Consider the following 21,899-nt stretch of genomic DNA (forward strand, 5'->3'; position numbering starts at 1 on the left):
AAGCTGGTGGGCAGAGAGTGAGAAAGTATTTGAGGGAGGACATTGAGGACATAAAATGATGTGTGTCTTTGTGCTTTCTACTGTGAAACATCCCTTAGGCTAGGAAGCTCCAGCTGTAAACTTCTACAGATTCATTTCTTGGTTAGGAAAAATCAGATAGTTCAAAGAGAAGTGAGGTGACCCGGATGGGCCAGGAGGGGGATTATGCTTTAGGAAGGAAGTCAGGAACAGAAAGGCAAAGGCTGGGAGTTCTTGTATATGGAAGCTGGGTGTGGAAGTCCACAGTAACAGGTGGTCTCCAGAGTCTGAGGAGGGTTGGGGTCAGATGGAGAAGGACAGGTACCAGGATAGAGGGTGCAGCTGAAGAGGAGAAGTAATGTTTGATGTTTCGTAGCACAAAACATAACTAATTAACATAGTTTCTGTGTGAGGATTTGGGTCCGAGCAGTTACAGGTGTGCACAACTGACTGAAACGAGTACTCCTGTGTGTTTGCTTGGAAATGTCACCCCAGCCCCTGGCATCCCTATATCCAAAGAGTCTGGAATGTTCCATCCCAGGCCCCCTCCCCTGGGAGTTGCCTTAGTCCAAACTCCACCTCAGAGAAAGCCCGCCAATCTGTGATCCCTCCTCAGAGAATGTTCAAGACCTACACTCCTACAGGGTTTTTAAACTGCTCCCCAGAGAACAAATACGTGGTTTTCTGTTCTTCCTTTCCCATCTCCTCTCTGAGGGCTTGGAAGGACACCCGGGAGCATTAGTATCCATTAAACATGGGCTTTTTCCAATTTGGTTTAATTTGGTCTGATTTGGAGAGGTTTATTGGGACACAAAAACTTTCCATTGTGTGATTTTCTTGATTACTTTAACTGCTGAATATTCAGATCACTTGTGTTCTTTTTCTGGTGTGTATTATTACTAAAACAATCTTGTTGTTGGGAAGCCAACTGGCAGCCTTGTCCATGCTAGTCAAGTACTCCATTACTGAGCTATACTCCCATCTCCAGTAATGCTTATTATGACCATAGCAGTGCGGTGGTGGTCAGTCTTGTAATCTGTGTCCACACATCCCAATGTTTTCTTAAGTAAATTCTTAGGAATGAATTCTCTAGGACATGGGAGGTGTCTAATAAGCTAAGATGCTTTCCACACAAGGGTGAGGACTTGAGTTTGGCTCTCAGAACCCACGTCCAGGCAGAATTTGACAGTACACATCTGTATTCAGAGCACTTCCACTGCGAGATGGAGAGGGAGCCAGGAAAACCCTCAGAGACTTGAGGGCCAGCTAGCCCGGTGTGCACAGGAATGAACAATATACCTGTCTCAGCCATGTGGACTAACACCCGAGGTAGTCTTCCGGCTCCATTCATGTCTGTAAACACACACATGAACACACACACACCATGTACACACACATGCAAACATTTTAAAAAGACATTAGAATTCTTTAAATGTATGCCCCTCTGAATCACTTTTAATATAAATCCCCACTTCTCTCATGGCCTGTAAACATCTCTGCTCAACCTTTCTCCTGAGCTCAGGAAGGGAAGGGTGTGTGAACATGCTCCTCTCTATACCAAATGACTAGCTCGGTGAGCAACAAATAATGGGTTCTTATTGTTTGTTGAACGGATAATAATCTGGATAACTGAGATGAGCAGGTCATTGGTGCACGGGGAAAACCACCCTAGTGGGTCTGAACGGTTTTCAGTCCGTACCTTTGACCTCTTCTGAGTACTTGCCGTTGTACTGGGAAGAATGCTTTAAAATTTGTTACTCTGTGGGGATTATCTTCTCTATTATAGTAAAACCAAAAAAATATGAATTAGAGGAGGACTAAGGATCTAGAGGTTGAATCAGGGCCAGCGGCATGGGTGGTGTGCTGTGTGAGAGTTCGGAACACGGTATTCTCTAGGAACAAAATCGGTCCTTTTCCAGCTAAGGCGTCTCATGGTTCATGCTTTAATGAAATGTGTGATAGGAATGGGCATATAAAATGCCAAAGCAAACAGGGAAGCACAGAGGACTAATCAGAGGACAAAGTTTGAGCCCGAAACAGTAAGAAGGGAGTTTCCCTCGTGCTGAATTCCTGGTTAACACTATAGTTCCCTGACTGGCAGGAATACTTACGTTTCCAGATCCCTGAACACTCTGAATTCATCCCAATGTCATCATGCTCTGTTTTATTCCGATGCTGAGGCACGGGAGTCAGGTGACTCTTATGGGGTCTGCTGACAAGCCGGGAGGCAGAGGGCACAGTGGTACTGACAGCTAGCAGAAAGAAAAACAAAGCAGAAACGACCAAGTTAGTTGTTTTTATTATTGTTATTATTATTATTATTTTATTGCTTTAAAAAATACCAATCCAAATTCCCACTCCCTCCCCCCTCCAGTTCTAAGAGAGGACAAGGCACCCTGCCCTGTGGCAAGTCTAAGGCCCTCTCTACTACATCTAGGTTGAGCAAGGTATACATCTAAAGAGAATAGGATCCCAGAAAGTCATTATATGCAGTAGAGACAAATCCCAGTGCCACTGCCAGTGGCCCCTCAGTCTGCCCCAACTGTCAACCACATTCAGAGTAACTAGCTTGATCCCATGCTCGTTCACTCCCAGTCCAGTTGGAGTTGGTGAGCTCCCATTAGCTCAGGCAAACTGTCTCAGTGGATGAACCCCTCATAGTCTTGACTTCCTTGCTCATACTCTCCCTCCTTCCACACTTAAACTGCACCTTGGGAGCTCAGTCTAGTGCTCCGATGTGGTTCTCTGCCTCTGTTTCCATCTGTTGTTGGGTGAAGGTTCTATGGTTATATTTAAGATAATCATCATCTGACTACAGGGCAAGGCCAGTCCAGGTGCCCTCTCCTCTATTTCTTAGGGTCTTAGCTGGGGTCATCCTTGTAGATTCCTGGGAATATTTCTAGGGCCAGGTTTCTTGCTAACCCCATAATGGCTCCCTCAATCAAAATATCTCTTTCCTTGCTCTCATCTCTGTCCTTCCTCCATCTTGACTATCCCATTCCCCCAAGCTCTCCTCAACCCTCCCCCAAGTTAGTTGTTAAACTATCTCGTAGACATAACTGAAGACAGTAAAAGACGGGCACACTACCTGGAATGTGAAGTGCTTGTGTGAACTTAACACAGTCAGCCTGGGACCCGCAGCAGAGATGTCAGTTTTGACATCAGAGGAAACTGGCTCCTTCCTTGACTTTGAAACAGGTGGTTACCCATGTGTAAAGGGAAGAAGTCGAAGTATTAAATTCTAATGTATTACATATTTAAAGAAGTGTGGATTTTCTTTAAAGTTGTAGAACAGGGAAACTCTTTTCACATAAAACAAGATGCAGGAGGAAATAAAACATTTTACCCATTTAGCGGGGTGGAGAGGTGACTCAGTTAAGAGCACTTGCTGCTCTTGCAGAGGACCTGGGTTTGGTTTCCAGAATCCACATGGCAGTGCTGAGCCTTTTGTAACTCTAGGTGCAAGGGATTCTATTCCCCCTTCTTGCCTCCTCAGGCACCAGGCACATACGTGATGCTGGCCAACACTCACACACATTAAATAAAAAATTGGCTATTCAAAAATACCAAACCCCTTTATTGGGGCTCCCCGACCCTAAAGTAAAGGAAGGTCTCAAAGCCACCTCAGCCCCTATTTCTGTTGCCTGATGTCTGCCTCATTTTCCAGTGAAACAAGTCATGGGCTCCAGAGTTGCCCTTTTCTGAGGCAGGCTGCAGAGACGAGACCCTTCCCCAAAGCCAGCCACCATACTTGAAAGTCCTGCCGTTCCCCACCTTCCCTCTCGGCCCATCAGAAGGGTCCTGCCCCACACTGGCAGTCACACAGAAGTCAAGAAGAATCTGAAAGCCTCGCCCTTGCAGCGTTCTCCACTGCATAGTTAGCGTTAGACACACTCCTTTTGTGACTCACACTCCCTTTGTATAATCACAGCTTTTCATAACCACGCTGTTTTGAAGGTAGGCATAGAAACAGACGGTTTACTCCGGGTCTGAGGTCTTCATTGTGGACACTCTTCTGCTTCTGAAACTGTCCAATAATTGTCTTGTTTGTCTTATTGAAATGTTGTTGTTGTTATTTTTTTTAAAGTGATGCAAGAGAGAAAGACGCCATGCAACAGAGCTCACTCACGTGGAAGGGATTTTTATTGGAGGAATGTGAATGGGAAAAGTCGGGGGGGAAGGGGAGACCTGCCTCTGGGGAGAGGAGTGGTCGAAGAAAGAGAGAAGGAGAGAGAGAGAGAGAAAGAGAGAGAGAGAGAGAGTATTATCATTAAACACACACACACACCTCTCCAAAGGCCTCCAGAAGGAAAACTATTCCTTCTGACTTTAGCCCAATGGGAGAATGGCGATGGATTTCTAGTATACAGAACTATGATATAATACTTTTTCTTTTTAAGAACCACCATTGGCCGGATGGTGGTGGCGCACGCCTTTAATCCCAGCACTTGGGAGGCAGAGGCAGGCAGATCTCTGTGAGTTCGAGGCCAGCCTGGTCTACAAGAGCTAGTTCCAGGGCAGCTAGGGCTACACACACACACACAAAAAAAACAAAACCAAACAAAAACCCTGTCTCAACAAAAACAAAAAACAACCACCATTTAAATCACTAATTAATTAGAGGCAAAGGCTATGTAGCTCATGCTGGTCTCACTCTTGTAGCAATCTTCCTGCCTCAGTCTCTCGAGTACTGGAATTACGGACAGTCACCATACTCAGCTGTGTGGTTATTATAGAAGTCAAAGGAAAGTAACACAGGCAACACATATACACACTCCCAACCTGCATCCTTTCGGGGACCAAGTCAACATATTTTCTTCTCCCCGCCCCCCTGCTGTCATTTCTCCCTTTCTGAGATCCCAAGGTCAAATCTCCTTGAGCTCACTAGAACTGGCAGGTTAAGAAGGAAATAGAGAGCTCGCCCAGTGATAAGCTCTGAATGTCACAACCTAGGCTGGCAGGGCTCTTTCCAGAAGAGCTGGCCTGCAGCCCACGGCATCTTTTGTGGAAGCTGGATTGCACAAGAGCCCTATGCCTGTCAGGTAAGAAGTTAGGGAAACACCAGAGTCCTTGTTTGCCACAGAATCAGGCTCAACACCTAGACTATTGTAAAACAAACAAACAATTAGCTGTGAAATTCAGGCAGAGTGAACCACAGGCCACTGCACAAATGGAACCTCTGCACACACAGGGGGCTTTTTATAGTACCTCACAAGTATTTTCCAACTGTCATCAAGGTACTTCACACACACACACACACATACACACACACAAAGTTTGTTAAACAGCAACTGCCCTGCTCTTCAGGCTTCATTTAGTGCCAATCAAGTGAACTTCCTTGTGCATGACTTCGCCATTTCTGATATGGGAACACAAGAAGGGCTCAGATCAAATCAAATGAACATGAAGAAAGGTCTGTGACCTCAGGAGGGCTTTCTCTGAAAGCTTCTGCAGAGATCTAAGGAGGACACCCCCCTACAACCCCCCCCCGCCATCGTGGTGCTGGGCTCCATCAGACCTTCTCCTCCTGTTCAGGCAACTCTGGGGCTATGGACTGGGCTGCCAGCATTGCTAACAATGCTGGGCAGGGAGGGCTTCAAACAGGGTCCTGCAAAGTGAAGCAGCAAAGGTTTATAGGCCTTTCCATCACTGATCATTATTCCTGAGGAGTAAAGAAATACCAGGGGAGCTGGGCGGTGGTGGTGCACATCTTTAATCCTAGCATTCAGGAGGCAGAGACAGGCAGATCTCTGCGAGGTCTACAAAGCAAGTTCCAGGACAGCCAGAAAACAAACAAACAAACAAAATCCCTGTCTTGGAAAACAAAAAACATAAAACAAAAACAAACAAACAAACAAACAAAAAAACAACAAACAAAAAGAAAGAAAAGATGAAAGAAAGAAAGAAAGAAAGAAAGAAAGAAAGAAAGAAAAAAAGAAAGAAAGAAAGAAAGAAAGAGAAAGAGAGAACAGAAGGAAGGCCAGGGGATACTTATGACAAGGCCTTGGGTTATCTGAAGTGCAGTTTACCTGTGGAAGTTGATTATTAGGAGAAATACCCTTTTGAAGAACGCTGTCATAGTTCACTCACTAGCAGGGGTCTTTGCTCCTCTTTTCTGTCCTGGTTTCAGAAACAAATGTCATTTAAATTAGATCTGCTAAATTGGAGTTCTGCTGCCTACACTCTGCTGGGGCCTCAGATAAATACACGTGTAGTCTTTCCTTCTGTGTGAAGATGCAGCCACACCCCCAACAGAATAGGATGAAACTCTCTAGTTCAAGTTTTATCTTGAAATTTGGCCTGGAACTGTGTCGACGAGGCTGGCCTTGAACTCACAGAGATCCATTTGCCTCTGTCTACCAAGTGCTGGGATTAAAGGCACATGCCACCTTGCCTGGTCTTCAGGTTTTATCTTTCTGTATATGAAAATAAATGATAATAATAAAGGAATTTCTCGGATTAATGAAATTGTCATGAACTTCCTGCCTTGGGGCACCTTGGGATATTGCTAGTGTCTGATGAAATAGTATATTATATAATAGAGATAGAAGTATGTGCACAGCTGAGTATGAACCCAATGGTGAACAAGAGCTGATCAAAGCTGTCTTCCCACTGGGACACCACTATCTGAGTTTGGGCAGTCAGGTGGTGAGGTCAGGTCAAACATCCATAGCCTGATATTGCACTTATGGTAGGAAATGGAAACGCCTTTACTGAAAATAGAATATAGAAGCATACTTGTTTATTGTTAAGCATCATATACATAGACATTCCTCATGGCCCATGTGACCTACTAACTCCAGAGATGGTTATCATCAACTATTTGATTTAGTAATTATGTTCTACACACACACACACACACACACACACACACACACACGCACGCACGCACGCACGCACATCAGGCAAGCTTTACAAAAATGACAGCATACTGTACTGATTGTTTTAATTTTTAAAGACTTAAGACAGACATTTTGCATAGGCTGTATTGATCTGGCTCACTATTCACATGTGTAGGCATTTTAGTTTAAGGTTTGCATACTAAATTAGGTTAGTGATCATCTAGTCAACGACTGTTAACGTAGGTTCCTGCTTGGTTTTTGCAGATCATCAACTGCCCCCCTTTCCTCTGTGCTTATGTGTGTAGCCCTGGAACAAACTCCCTAGAACTGGAACTTCTGGGTCTCTATCCAGAAGGCTTGTACTTTTAACTACAGTAGCACGTTTCCTCTGGCAATGATGGGGAGGTCTCTGCAGCTGCTACCAATAGTGAGATCACTAATCTTTCAGAAAACTACTAGGAAGGAATCAGAAACTACCTTTTAATTTTGCATTTTTAACTATATTGAATGTCTTGGGATTTCCCTTTAGATGATTATTTCTGTAATGTAATACAATATTTGAGATAAGCCCCTTCCCGGTGTAATTGAGAAGTAAAAAGTATCCTAGCCACACAGTATTTCTAAATTTAGTTTAAATCTACATTCATATCCACCTCTTGCCACGCCTGCAGACTCCATCAGAATCAAGTTCAGCACGTGTTTCACTGTGAAACCTGTCACATCCAGGACAGTCTTAGGCGGTACCTTTCATGCACACTGACATCCACAGAGGGCACACATACGAAACAAAGGACGCTGCTCATCAGTGGGGCACACACAATGGTGTTCAGTTCTGTACATTTCCAGTGAGCCCCTGCTGCGCCTTCAGGGAAGACTCTGGCATGGTTCTCAGGTGTTCGCCCTCTGCAGCTGAACCCCACAGCCAGGTCCTTAACCCAGCCACCAACGAGAGACCCTAGCACCAACCACCAAGTTGGAAGACGTTGCTGATTTTTAATTTGTGGGCAGACTGATTATAGTATTTCCATTTTATCACCTGATTGTAAGTGCAATTATATTAAATATTGGTAGGCTGACAAGTTTCCCTTTGAGGGAGAATTTACTATGCACCACGACTTACATGATTATCCACACTTAAAAGGTCATCACAGTAAAGTACCACACAGTCATACCTAAAGGCTTTTACAGAACTCCATACCCAGAAGCTTGAGTATCACTTTATCATCCCACTGTTTGCCCAGTTGCTATAAAATTTTGCAAGGTCCCAGTGAACCTTATAGCTCTGTTATAAATCAGACTTTGTATATTCAGATCTTATATGTATGAATAATAACGGAATAAAGTGCCACTTCATTTATAATAGGATATAAAAGGCATAGAGCACTCAGATTATTCTTTAAACTTGTGTAAAAGTATGATCAACTATCACTGGGCTTGTCTGATTTGAAGGGAGGGCGCAGGACTGAATGACTTTAGTCATTGTTTTGTAGCTTTAGGAGACAAAGTCTATCAACTGAAATTCCCAGTATAAAAAGTATGTCCAAGCCAGGCATGGCTTTTCAAGATCATTATTCCAGCACCCAGAGGCTGAGGCAGTAGTTGCTTTTCCAGTCCAGCCTGGGTTGGGGTACATAGAGAGATCGTGTGTGTGTGTGTGTGTTTAGTATATCCTTTCACAGATGTACATGGGCCTGGATGAAAACACCCTGGCCCTGGAGAACACCAACCGTTAAGAGTTGGGTATGTCTGTGCTGCCTTCTCTCTTCTAGTCATTCTGTGGGTCAGAGTTCTCACCAGGTCCTGTCTGAAAACTGATCTGGAGCCAGTTACCAAGACGAGGGGATGAGTGGATGCTGCAGTGGTGGCGTTTCCCCGAAGCTTCACGAGCTCAAGAGAAGCCTGGGAGGAGGGACCAGTGAGGAGAGAAGACGTGAAGAGGATGGAGGAGATGCAGGCCAACAAGATGCAATTCAGCCCTCAAACCCAATGCCCTGACATTGTCAGTAGGGCCAAGAACAGAGTGGTGGTATGGAGGGGTGGCTGCAGGTTGTCAGTGCCCGAGAGGTCAGAGTCACAAACAACGCTCATTAAAGAAGGGACATTTCTGAGGACGGAGGTAGACTGTGGTAAACCATCCCAAAACTTTATTATTTAAGGAAGGAATGATGGCGAAAGTGAATTTTCCCTCTAACAATAGAAAGCGAGATGACCCCCAAGGTGACATTCTTTTTTTTTTGTTTTGTTTTGTTTTTTTTTTTTTTTTTTTTTTATTCTTTTTTAATTAAAATTTCCACCTGCTCCCCGTTTCCCATTTCCCTCCCCTCCTCCCAAATATTGCCCCCTCCCCCCACTTCCCTCCCCCTATCCCCACTCCTCTTCTCCTCCCCCCACACCATTCCCCCTCCCTCTTGATACTGAAGAGCAGTCCAAATTCTCTGCCCTGCGGGAAGACGAAGGTCTTCTGTCTACTTCCAGGAAGGTGAGCATCTAAACAGGCTAAGCTCCCACAAAGCCAGTTCATGTATTAGGATCGAAACCTAGTGCCATTGTCCTTGGCTTCTCATCTGCCTTCATTGTCCGCCATGCTCAGAGAGTCCGGAATCAACCCATGCTTATTCAGTCCCAGACCAGCTAGCCTTGGTGGGCTCCCAATAAATCAGTTCCACTGTCACAGTGGGTGGGTGCATCCCTCGTGGTCCTGATTTTTTGCTCATGTTCTCCCTCCTTCTGCTCCTCATTTGGACCTTAAGAGCTCAGACCGTTGCTCCAAATTGAGACTCTGTCTCTACCTCGATCCATCGCCAGATGAAGGTTCTAAGGAGATATGCAAGATATTCATCAGTATAGGATAGGGTCATTTCAGGTACCCTCTCCTTAGTTGCCCAAGGTACCAGCTGGGGACATATTCCTGGATACCTGCGAACCCCTCAAGAGTCAAGTCTCTTGCCAACCCTAAGATGGCTCCCTTAGATAGGGTATATACTTCGCTGCTCCCGTATCAATCCTTCCTATATCCCAACCATCCCAATCCCCCGAGCTCCTCCCATCCTCCCCTTCTCATGTTTCTCATCCCATTTCCCCTTTGCCCCATGCCACCTCACCCGCAAGTTCCCAGTTTTTGCCCTGCAATCTTGTCTACTTCCCCCTCTCCATGCGGATGACTATATGATTTTCTTTGGGTTCACTTTCTTATTTAACTTCTATAGGATCACAAATTATATGCTTAATGTCTTTTATTTATGGCTAGAAACCGATTATGAGTGAGTACATCCCATGTTCCTCTTTTTGGGTCTGGGTGCTGGCAGAACTGGTTGTCAACGTGTAGAAGAATGAAAATAGATCCATATCTATCACCATGCACAAAACTCAAGTCCAAATGGATTAAAGACCTCAATATTAGTCTGAACACACTGAACCTGATAGAAGAAAAAGTTGGAAGTACTCTACAACATATGGGTACAGGAGATCACTTCCTACGTTTATCCCCAGCAGCACAGACATTAAGGACAACATTGAATAAATGGGACCTCCTGAAACTGAGTAGCTTCTGTAAAGCAAAGGACACTGTCACTAAGACAAAAAGGCAACCCACTGACTGGGAGAAGATCTTCACCAACCCTGCAACAGACAAAGGTCTGATCACCAAAATATATAAAGAACTCAAGAAACTAAACTTTAAAATGCTAATGAACCCAATAAAAAAAATGGGGCACTGATCTGAACAGAGAATTCTCAACAGAAGAAATTCAAATGGCCAAAAGACACTTAAGGTCATGCTCAACCTCCTTAGCGATAAGGGAAATGCAAATTAAAACAACTTTGAGATACCATCTTACACCTGTCAGAATGGCTAAAATCAAAAACACCAATGATAGCCTTTGCTGGCGAGGTTGTGGAGAAAGAGGCACACTCATTCATTGCTGGTGGGAATGCAAACTTGTGCAACCACTCTGGAAATCAGTGTGGCGATTTCTCAGGAAATTTGGGATCAACCTACCCCAAGATCCAGTAATACCACTATTGGGAATATACCCAAGAGATGCCCCATCAAATGATAAAAGTATCTGTTCAACTATGTTCATAGCAGCATTGTTTGTAATAGCCAAAACCTGGAAACAACCTAGATGCCCTTCAATGGAGGAATGGATGAAGAAAGTGTGGAATATATACATATTAGAGTACTACTCAGCAGTAAAAAACAATGACTTCTCGAATTTTGCGTGCAAATGGATGGAAATAGAAAACACTATCCTGAGTGAGGTATCCAAGGTGACATTCTTAAGCAAGGTCTCTTTTTCTTTGCTTTTTTTTTTTTGAAACAAGGTCTCTCTATGTAGTCCTGGCTGTCCTGGAGCTTGCTATGTTCTTATATAATATGAAGAGAGAGAAAAATACAAAGGGTTTTACAATTTAGAAAAATTTCCATGTTAATAGACTTCATTTTCATGGATTTAAGCCAGATGTTTGAAAATAAAGTTAATTAAACTTAGTCTTTATATAATACTTACTATTATATCAACCAAATTGACAGTTGCTTTAGAAAGGTAATAGTACCTAAGAGCTAGGCTGTATAAAGTAACAGATTACAAAGAATTTAACAATAAGAAAAATACTCTCCAAAGATCATGAACCCTTCTACAATGTACAGAACTCTATAAAGGCAGAAGCCTAGTTAGGATATGACATCATGTTCTAAGTCATCCACGTGTCTTTGGAGACTAGGGCACACAATTGCTAGCATTGCAAATCACAAGTTAAAAAGAATCTGAAGAAAATAGGAATCACATATGTCACAAAGAAAGAGAGGAGTGTCTGGGGCAGCATACTAAGACCACGGTCATATCAAACCACAGATGTAAATTTACAGTAATGCACCTCTTTCTCTAGTAAAGTTCATCATCTTAATAGTCAAACCCAAAAGAGCAAAAGAAAAAGCAAGATTTCCAAAAACTATTTTATTTTGAAAAATCTTTTTGTTCTCAGTAAGGAGAAGATTTAAAAAAAATCATTTAAACAACATTTTAGACTAGTTTGTCATAATCACACAACTATTGCAATTTTAGTGGCCGTCACAAATCTGCATCTCAGATGATACCATTGCTCAGTACTGTTTTTATGTAAGTTCAGTGGTGATCCAGATATTGCTTTGTCTAAATATTTAGTTATGTTTCTCAAATTAGTGAAAATGCTAACATGAGATTCCTGGGCAAAGATACTAAACCAATAATTTCAGTGAATGTAATTATAGGCAATGTGATAATAATTACTTCCTAAATTGATTTCCGAAATTGTAACTTAGACTTAATTTTATTATTTTAGTTAGATATTTGCCAATAGTTACTGTCCACAAATATTTAAAATGATTACTTCAGTCAGGGGCAACATATGTGAAATGATTGTTAGTTATCAATAGACATCTTATCATGACCTTATTTATTTTGTCCACTTCACTGTTTCGGTGTCCCAGGAAAATATGAATTCAAATATCATGTGAGCTTTTTATAAGTTAGTAATCAAAAATTTTGAGTTTTTTTTTTTATTAGGAAATGGACTGGTTTTGGAGACAGACTTCCAGACAGCTCAGTAGGTATCAACTTGACAAAACCAGTAATGTCAGACAAAGCAGCAGCAATATAACAACAGAGCATGAAATAAGGTCAAACCCAATACTGCACTAGATGGTCATGTAAGAGGGAAGGGCAAGTACTGAGCCTGCCTCCTGAGTGAGAGGGCCTGAGAATTGTAAAAACTAAATAAAGTACCTAACTGTGTTTTAAAATTTTCACTTGAGGGTTGACAGTGATGGCCCACGCTTTTAATCCCAACACTCAGAAAGCAGAAGCAGGTGGATCTCTGAATTTGAGGCTGGCCTGGTCTACAGAGGGAGTTTCAAGGCAGCCAGGGCTGTACAGAGAAACCCTGTCTCAAAAACAAAAGCAAAATTTCAGTTGAACACTGGCTGTCTTTCATTATCGTCATCTGAGCTATTGCCTTTCCTTAGAGGCATATGGTCCTCTCAGACATCAACACGCAGCCCATGTTTGGAAGATATCGTTTGTCTGGTCCCTGTTAGATACATAAGGAATGAACACAGATGTGGTAGGGATAATGTGGTTGTCACATAAAGCCAGAAGGGCAAAGGAGAAGTTTTCCCAAATGGGCATATCCACAGGCCGTGACGAATTCCATCTCGGATGTGGTGCGAAGCCCAGGAAATGAAGAGCATCCACGGGAGGAAGCACCACGAGTCCCGGAGCCTGAAAAGGTGCATGGCCAGCTTCAGGCTCACGACTGCCGCGGGTATCACGGTGGAACAGTGGAGGAAAGGTCTTCTCGGGAGCGTCAAAGCGGCCTGCAGCGAGAAGCAGCAGCTAGCATCATTTCCTTCTTTGCAAAATCTCACAGCTGCTCCTTACTATTTTAACACGACCGGTGTCAACTGGAAACGACAGAAAAATATAACTCTGCAGAAGCATTGGACAGACACACGGTTTCCAGGCTGGTGTTTCTCTTCTCACTCTATGCTATTCTACACTAAAGCTAAATTTTTAACTTAAAAAAAAATATGAGATGATGAAAGCATGGCCACCATATCCTTTGCATCAACAAGAAAATGGAGGTCTTAGGAATGTGGAATTGGGACTGGAGAGATGGCTCAGAAGTTAAGAGCACTGGTTGATCTTCCGGAGGTCCTGAGTTCAATTCCCAGCAACCACATGGCAGCTTGTAACCATTTATAAATGAGATCTGAAGCTCTCGTCACGTGTGCAGGCAAACATGCAAACAGAACACTGTATACATAATCTTTTTCATAAAAGGAATATTGTATTAATTTTACAAGCTTCCCAGTGTTTAAAAAGCTACAAACATAATTTATATCCTAAGTATGGGATTTGTGTAATTGGGGTTCAAATAATATTTAAAACTAAATCCCTCATATTTATTTACATATATGTTTACTTGTTGAGACATCCTACCAGCCCTATTTTAAAGTTGTTTTCTCCCTGAGGTTGTTAAATTTTCCATATGTGTATCTGTGTGTAGGTATATGTATAAGCTTGCAGTTGACCTTGCAGCCAGATTCCCTGGAGCTGGAATTATAGGCAGTCGTGGGCTGCCTCACGGGGACTGGAAACTGAACCAGGTCCTTGGGAAGAGCAATGGGTGCTCTTGACCACTGAGCCATCTCTCCAGCCCTATCTTAAAGCTTCTAATTGACAAGTGGTATTTGCACATGTTTAAGAAGGACAATGTGACATTTCCTACAAGCATATAATGTGTGCTGGTTGTTATAGAGTAAGTGGAATAGCTAAGACTTCAACAGTTATCGGTTGTTGTGTTGAGAATACAATTCCTCTTCACCAGCTGCTCTGAAGCAGAGATGAGCTGTCAACTACAGTGCTGTAGGCATTAGTAGTTTTTCCTTCTGTCCAACCTCACTCCTGAACCTGTGGCTCATCCTCGCTTCATCCCGTCCTGTTCTATAATTCGTGTTTCTAAAGAACTTCTTGAGACATCTAAGAGTATACACGTACACACACACACACACACAGCAGCAGCAGCAGCAACAATAAAATATTCCTTCATTAAAGCAGGGAAAAGGAAGGATATTTTTTATTATAACTGTTTCATAAAAGCCACGGAGTCTTTCAGAATTTACTACTAACACTGAAAGATTATTTCAAGTTATTATTTTATTATTCCCTATGCTAAAGCTGAGGGAATAGATCCTTTACCTTTGTGGCCTCCACATACAGGGCAAAAAGCTAAAATTTGTCTTGAATCAGCAATCATCCCTCCTTACTGACTGAGCTTCAGAGTCAGGTGGCCCTGCCGCACACTTTGTATGTGACAGGCAGAAGGAAGTGAGGCTTCATTCACCCCTCAGCAAGTATTTACTGAGCACCTCCTGGGTGGGCCAGGTAACCTCCCAGGCCCGCGGCTCACAAGGCAAAATCCTTGCTTTGGATCTACATTTCTTTTCTGAGATGTTTGTAAATCCCGTGCATATACAAAGGCAGGCAAATCTTTTTTTTTTTTTGGTTTTTCGAGACAGGGTTTCTCTGTGGCTTTGGAGCCTGTCCTGGAACTAGCTCTGTAGACCAGGCTGGTCTCGAACTCACAGAGATCCGCCTGCCTCTGCCTCCCGAGTGCTGGGATTAAAGGCGTGCGCCACCATCGCCCGGCTCAGGCAAATCTTTTGATAGTTAGAAAATATAATATCTGTTAATGTCACACATAGGAGATGCACACAGACGGGAAGTCATAAAGAGTAAGAGGGGAAAGGGAAACAGAACACTGACCCAGGAACACTCGGGATGAAAGCCGTTCCTTTTAGCTCGCTAATGTATTCTCTGTGAGCCAGCACCGAGCTCCTCAGGACAGTTACTAGGCTAAGAGTTCTTGCTTTATGTCTATATGGAACTTTGTGACAGCAAATCCAATTAGGAACAAGTCTGTGGGCATCCTTAGGGAAGTAGTAGATACTCAAAAAAGTTGAATGAGTTAGCTTTCCTATTTTAAAGTAAGACATTTTCTCTAGCCTATGATGGTCAGGAAGACCAGCGTGGCGGTACTAAAGACATTAAAGAAAACTACATTGATGTCTTACCTTTAAAGATAGGGATCTAGCGAGAAGAAAATGGTCGATATCAATAACAGAGGCTAAAAACCCAGCTAAAAGAACCTCTCCAAAGTCAGCCTTCTTCTTGATTCCAATGACGACTGCCCATGACCACATGCCAATCACGCCGTGTACTATGTTATCTGAGAGGGCGCGAAGCCAATCGTTTTGGTGAATTACGGAAAACCGGAGAAGTCTATCAGCTACTAGGCAAAAGATGCCCAGACCGAGGCTGGAGATGAGAGACTCGGTGCTGAAACACTGTTGTAAAGCCTGAGTCTTTTCGACTTTGGACGCCATCATAAACTGTGTCAGTTTACAGCAACAGCCATCAGGGACCAACAGTCTACTCTTGTCTTCATCCCTGGTATCCTGAAGCAGAAACCAAAGACAAACATTAAAAAGATTATAATCTGCCACACAATATTCAAGCAAGCAACATCAGTCGTAATTATAAAACCAAATTGGAAAAATTAGCATCCCTTAAGTGGTATACGATGGGCTGTATGGTCAAACACAGTAAGTCTGTTTTGCAGAAAAAAAAAACAGTTTAGGTGGTAGCAAGGAGAACTTCAGAAAGCCCATTGTATGTTACTGATTCCTGCTAGGCATTTAAATACTTCTGTCGGAATGTGTACGGTATGACAGTAGGCATTCATTGTATCTGTAAACCCATCAATTGCTTCTATATTTTTGATGAAAAAAAAAAGGTCTACTTTCAGGACTGGAGAGCTGGCTCAGTGTAACATCACTCGCTGCTCTTTCAGAGGACCCGGTACACCCACAATGGGCTACTCACAACTGCCTGCAATTCTTACGCTAGGGGACCTGACACCGTCTTCTGGCTTCTATGGATACCTGCATGCACACAGCGCATATGCATACACTTGGCACATACATATACAGATAAAATAAATACCTAAATCTTTTTATTTTAAACACGTGCCTCCTCCCTTTGGTAGAACTGCCTGTCCCCACGGTACCTAAATTCCAGAGCTGTACAATTAGAGTTCCCTTCCTTGCCTCTAAGGTAAGGGCTGCCCAAGCGAAGCCCACCAGCTTCCTTTTCCTATGCAAAACTGATGTGGAATGGTACTCTTGGGGACTACAGGCTCCAAGACATAAAACTGAGGACAAGAAAGTCCAAGAGAAGTCCTTCATCCCAGCATTCTGCAGGCAGGGACAGAAGGGTCCCTGTGAGTTCTGGACCAGCCTGATCTACACGGAGAGCCCTTGTCTCTTTTTTAAAATTTATTTTTATTTTATGAATTTTGTCATGGGTGTCGGGTCCCCTGGAGCTGGAATTACAGATAGTTGTGAGCTGCCATATGAGTGTTGGGAATTGGACCCAGATTTCTGGAAGAGCAGTCAGTGCTCTTAACCGCTGAGTCAACTCTCCAGCCCAAGAGACCTTATCTTAAAAAAAAAAATCTCAAAGAGACACAAAGACAAAAAGCTAGTAATAAAGACATCAAGTCCTTGGCTCCACGTGGAAGATTTTCAAAGGTGCCCTAGTTTCTGCAGCACACCCTTTACTTCTAAGAGCTGCTCTCACTTCTCTCCAGCAAACACCCCCTTTATCTAGGGCCTGGAATAACAGCAACAAACCCTGGAATTTCAGCTTGTGTGAAAAGGCAAGCATAAATTTGCACTGCATTCTAACCTGGCACAGGGTACTGAAATAATTTGTCTGTTTGTCAAATGTTTCAACGCCATGTCACATCTGGTTTTTCCACTTTCTGTTTTACTTGTGTGGGTACTTGCCTGCGTTGTGAATGTGCACCACCTGCATGTGGTACTTGCAGAGCTCAGAAGAGGGTATGGGAGCCCTCACAGACCTGTGAGCTGCCATATGGGTGCCGGGAATTGAGCCTGGGTCCCCTGCAAGAGCAGCGGCCGGGGCTCTTAATCAGCCTCTTGTATGGACAAAGAGACCACAGCTCCTCACACTGTCTTCTACTTTTCTGTATGGGTGACATTTTCACTTAGACATATTTTTAAAGAGAATCTAGGAAAATTTCAGAAAAATGCAACCTAACTGATATTAAGAAAAAGCAGATCAGTGGCTGACTGGATGGGGGAACGCAGGGAGGGCTGAAAAGCAAAGAAAAGCTCTCGGATGATTCTTACAATCAGCTTCTTGTGATAGTTTCATACATACGTCAAAATATGCTGGACTGTGTACTTTAAGTATTTAGATTTAATTACATATCAATTATATTGCAACAAAGATGTAAGATAAAGTTGGTACTTTGGTTTTAAAATTAGCAGCTTTTTGGTGGGAAAAAAAACCGAGTTTATAGAGAAGAAAAAACAGATCACCTAATTCAAATCAATAGAAGCAATGCATAGAAGATGGGTGCTTCCAAAGACAAGGCTAGTAAATAGGAACACTTCAAGTTTTCCCAAGGCCCTGGGAGAAAGGAAAGAACAAAAAATTGGGCACTGAAAGATAAAATAATTCCCTCATAGAGAAAATCCTTCCAGTTGTTTTCTTAATCTCTCTCTCCCTCTCTCTCTCTCTTCCTCCCTCTCTCTCATTATTTGCAATGATGAGTGTGTTTGCGCATGCAGGTAATCCCAGTGCTTGGGAGGTAGAGGCAAGTGGATCTTTGTGAGTTCAAGGCCAGCCTGATCTACATAGAAAGGTCTAGGCTAGCCATGGCTACAGAGAGAGATCCTGTCTCAATAATAAAGTTATTTGCCAAAGAACGAGAAATGGGTCTCATTCACTTTAAGAGTGTTACTACGGAGTAACACAGAGCTCCAAGGAAACAATCACAACTATAAGATTCCAAACACAGCTAAGTTATGGCACCTTGGCAACAACCCTGAATTTTAAGAGCTCTGTCTTAAAGAGACAAACACATACTGGGATTAAAAAGAAAAAACACTTCAGCTGTGTGTTGGTGGCACAAGCCTTTAATCCCAGCACTTGGGAGGTCAAAGCAGGTGAACCTCTATGAGTTCGAGGCCAGCCTGGTCTACATAGTTTGAGGCTAGCCAGGGATACTCTGTCTTTGAAAAAAAGAAGAAAATAAACATCTGTTATATCATCCTTAATATGAGAACACTTCAGACTTACGGCTTAGTGAGAAAATGTATCTGTTGCACAAGCCTGGAGACCCAGCATTAGTATCCATGTACAAAGTGGAAAAATGCTTGTTATACTACAAATTATATTCCTGATATCACACAATATTTTATGAATGTTAATGGTATGTATAGCAAAAAGGATTGGACCCAGGACCTCAGAAAGGTCGGCAGCACTAGGTACACACCGGTTCTCAGCTGATAAACTCAGTATTCATAGAGGTGGTATTTGGGGTGACTTCTCTACCATAAGAGCCAACCATCTAATTTTTCTGTGACTTCTAGAAACCATTTTTTACAAAGGCCTAAGTTTGTCTCATTTCACCCTCATTACAGCAGATGTCACCAACTGTGGGGACTTCCCAGCAAGCACAATGGTCATCTCCCTTCCCTTAGTTTCCCACGGCTTAGCTGGTCTTTTAAAGTATAGAATGTGAGGATTTTTTTTTGTTACCAATCATACATTTCTGTACAAATAAATAAGACATTCCCAACGTAACTATCAGTTTCTTTTTCATTTCCTCCCTCTCCCTAACCTTGGCCGAAAACTACAAAACCAAGAGCTGGGATTATTAGGTCTGTAGCCCCAGCACTCAGGAGGCTGAAGCAGAAAGATCACTTGAGTTCAGGGATTCCAAGACCAACATGGAGGACATAGTGAGACCATGTCTCAAAAACCAAACAACCAAACAAAATCATCACAACAAACAAAGAAACAAAAACATGCCCTGCCCCAAACTGCCTTTATTAGGCTTTACAAATAATGCTCTCGTCACTATAGTTCCTGTAAAAGTTAACACATTTAAACTCTTAAGTGCTAAAATACCAAAAGCAGATGACAACTCTACTGCTGGTAATTAATAAAGGAAATGAACACAAATCTTGTTCACTTTACCGTGACTTATCTATCTCAGGCCCTCTGATCTCTCTCTGCACGTAAAATACTTAGCCCTTGTAACGACTACAAATAGAATACACAAGTATGCGTTCCAACATGTTTCTGATCTCAGCAAATTCCTGAAGTCATCCTTTTCTGGGTCCGTGTGATCTAGTAAGTTTTAGAATGTCAAACGGGGGCAGGAAGTCTTAGTACTTGGAGGCTTAGCTAACTCAGGGCGCTCAGAGCTCTTCCACAGAAGGGTGGCAGTGGGCTCTTCTGCCCGGACGCCCACGGGCTCCCTGCTCGGACTGGGAAAAGCGCAGAGCCCAGGAAAGCAACATCCACGCGATCCGGAGGGCGAGAGGGGGAGGAGGAGGTAGGTGTGCGGCTCGCGGAGACGAAGCCCGCCCTCCCAGCCCGCAGCCCCGACCCCGCACTGCCTCGGCTCCGTCCCGCTCTGGCCTCCCTTTGAAAGCTGCGCCAGCTCCCCGTCCCTCCCCGCCCGGCCGGTCGCAGCTCAGCCATACCCAGCTCGCTTCGCAGTCGGCGGGCGAGCCAACAGCGCTCCGCCCCTCGGCCGCACCATAGAGACGCAGGCGCCGGCCGGAGCGGCCGAGTCCTCTGGGTCCCTGCGGACGCCGGGATGCAGGCTCCTCGCGGAGCTGCTCCTGGCGCTCGCAGGTTAATCTGGTTGATGCCGTGAGTTCTACACGCCTCCAAAACCCGGGAGAGATGTGGAAAACGTCCGGTCGGTTTTCTTGGCTTAGCGGGCGTCGAATCACCCACTTCGATGCACCCAAGTGGAGGCGGGCAGCCGGTTCGGAAAAGTCACCTCACCTGGTGCAGGACGCGCAATGGACAATGGGTCTGGGTCTCAAAGGCACATAAGTTTCTAACTTCCTTCAGTGGATGCCGCAGGGCTAGCGAAGTATGGAAGGTCTCAGACCTGACTCACCGCAGTGCTCCACCGCCCCCTTGGGGATTTGCTAGACACTGGTGGCGGCGGCTGAGGCTGGTCGTAGGACAGCTCAAGAACAATCATCATACTAACCTGTAGGAAACAAAAGAGCAATACTGACTGGACTCAAATCGCCCTTCTGAAATGGTGACTATATATACCCTTATTGCCTTGCTGAGGCAGGTGCTGTCTTAGCACAAGGAAACATCTGGCGTGAACCAGCCCAAAGATGCCAGGAGAGACATCCTTTACCTCTAACTTCCTCAAAACAAGTATCAGGATGGAAAGCGAGACTAGCAATATTCATGACAGTTGGGATCTTCAATATCAAGCAAACTCCTGGTCACCTCACAAACCCTGAAAAATCGTCAACCTGAACTTTCATTTGTACTGCTTTAGAACTAGGGATATGGCCCTTCTGGCAGTACGGTTGGTCTGTGTGCCACACAGTCTAGGCTTCCTGGAAGTCTGTCTACTGGCTGAAGGCTGCGATTCATTCGTACAACACACACTGGATACTTTTGTTGAGCCAGGTTACAGTATAGCTTCAGATTAACTGTGGAGCTTGTTCACTGGAGGGGACTGACCACAAGGAAACACACTGGACAGATACTGATAAATGCTGTTAAGGAAATAAACAGGATGATATATTTGATTTGGGAGGGGCCGACTTTAGTGAGGTTGTTGGGAGGACTGTAGACAGAAACTTTTGCTGAGACCAGAAAAGGGAAGGAGCCCAGAGAGCGGTTATAAAGGGAGGGCATTTCTCCACTCAACTAATGGACATTATCACTCCTGATCCACTAGTCTCCTTCCCTTTTGTTCTTGTCTCCTGTTTCCTGCTTTCTAATGTTAAGAGTTCTGAGAGATAAGGAGGTAGACTCCCTGGGAGGCAGGCAGATAGGGAAAGGGGCCATGCCTGGGTAAGAAAGGTGGCAAATTGCCAAGATGGGCAGCTTCTTCCTCAATCTCCTGATGTGAGACAACCTGGGAGCTTTTGTTTCCCACCAGCAGGTCCCCGGCTGATGGACTGGTTCAAATTCAAGGCTAGATGAGGCCAAGAACAGTTAGGATCAATCTACCATCCTGTCTCCAAACTAACCAAACCTGAGGAGGGGAGGGAAACTCTTCAGAGGCTTCAAAACCCCCAGCCCTCAAGAGGCTGGACTTCCAGCTTTCTCCCTGCTCCCTCGGCTTCACAGAGGGCTTTCTTCTCTGAGGGTTCACTGCCTGTGTTTCCTCACCTCCAGTAAATGCTTTCCTTCAACTACCAATGGGGCAGCGATGGCTCAGCTGCTCCCTGTTGACCTTCAGATGCCCCCCGTCTTTTAACAAAGAAAACAAACCTGATTCAGACCCCCATAGACTGTATTAATAGGTTGCAACAGGATTGTCTAGATTTTGAAATACAGTTTGCTTTTTTAAAATATAGTTCTGACAGAGGGGGAGTGATTCCCGGTTTTCAGCCAAGTCAGTGTAGAGTGG

General features: G+C 43.9%; 1 protein-coding gene across 3 annotated transcripts; it reads right to left on the reverse strand.

The window, feature by feature from the left end:
* Positions 1-11,148: 11,148 nt before the first annotated feature.
* On the reverse strand, positions 11,149-20,357 carry Tmem267 (transmembrane protein 267). 3 transcript variants are annotated; one of them, XM_057789792.1, is made up of 3 exons: positions 20,294-20,357; positions 15,472-15,855; positions 11,149-13,212 (listed from the first exon to the last, which is right to left on the reverse strand). In XM_057789792.1, exons 2-3 carry the CDS (start codon positions 15,784-15,786, stop codon positions 12,877-12,879), a joined length of 651 nt encoding a protein of 216 aa, XP_057645775.1. In that variant the 5' UTR covers positions 15,787-15,855; positions 20,294-20,357; the 3' UTR covers positions 11,149-12,876. The 3 variants fall into 3 exon arrangements, with proteins under 3 accessions (XP_057645775.1, XP_057645776.1, XP_057645777.1); XM_057789793.1 differs by lacking the exon at positions 20,294-20,357 and adding an exon at positions 19,984-20,041; XM_057789794.1 differs by lacking the exon at positions 20,294-20,357 and adding an exon at positions 17,806-17,869.
* Positions 20,358-21,899: the final 1,542 nt, after the last annotated feature.

Source organism: Chionomys nivalis, chromosome 15, assembly GCF_950005125.1.
Source record: "Chionomys nivalis chromosome 15, mChiNiv1.1, whole genome shotgun sequence".
NCBI lineage: Eukaryota > Metazoa > Chordata > Mammalia > Rodentia > Cricetidae > Chionomys > Chionomys nivalis.

Coding starts and splice junctions, on each gene's coding strand:
- Tmem267 (XM_057789792.1), bottom strand. CDS start 15,786: ATGATGGCGTCCAAAGTCGAAAAGACTCAGGCTTTACAACAGTGTTTC. Junction 13,213..15,471: donor CTAGATCCCTATCTTTAAAG/GTAAGACATCAA, acceptor TTCTCGCTGCAG/GCCGCTTTGACGCTCCCGAG.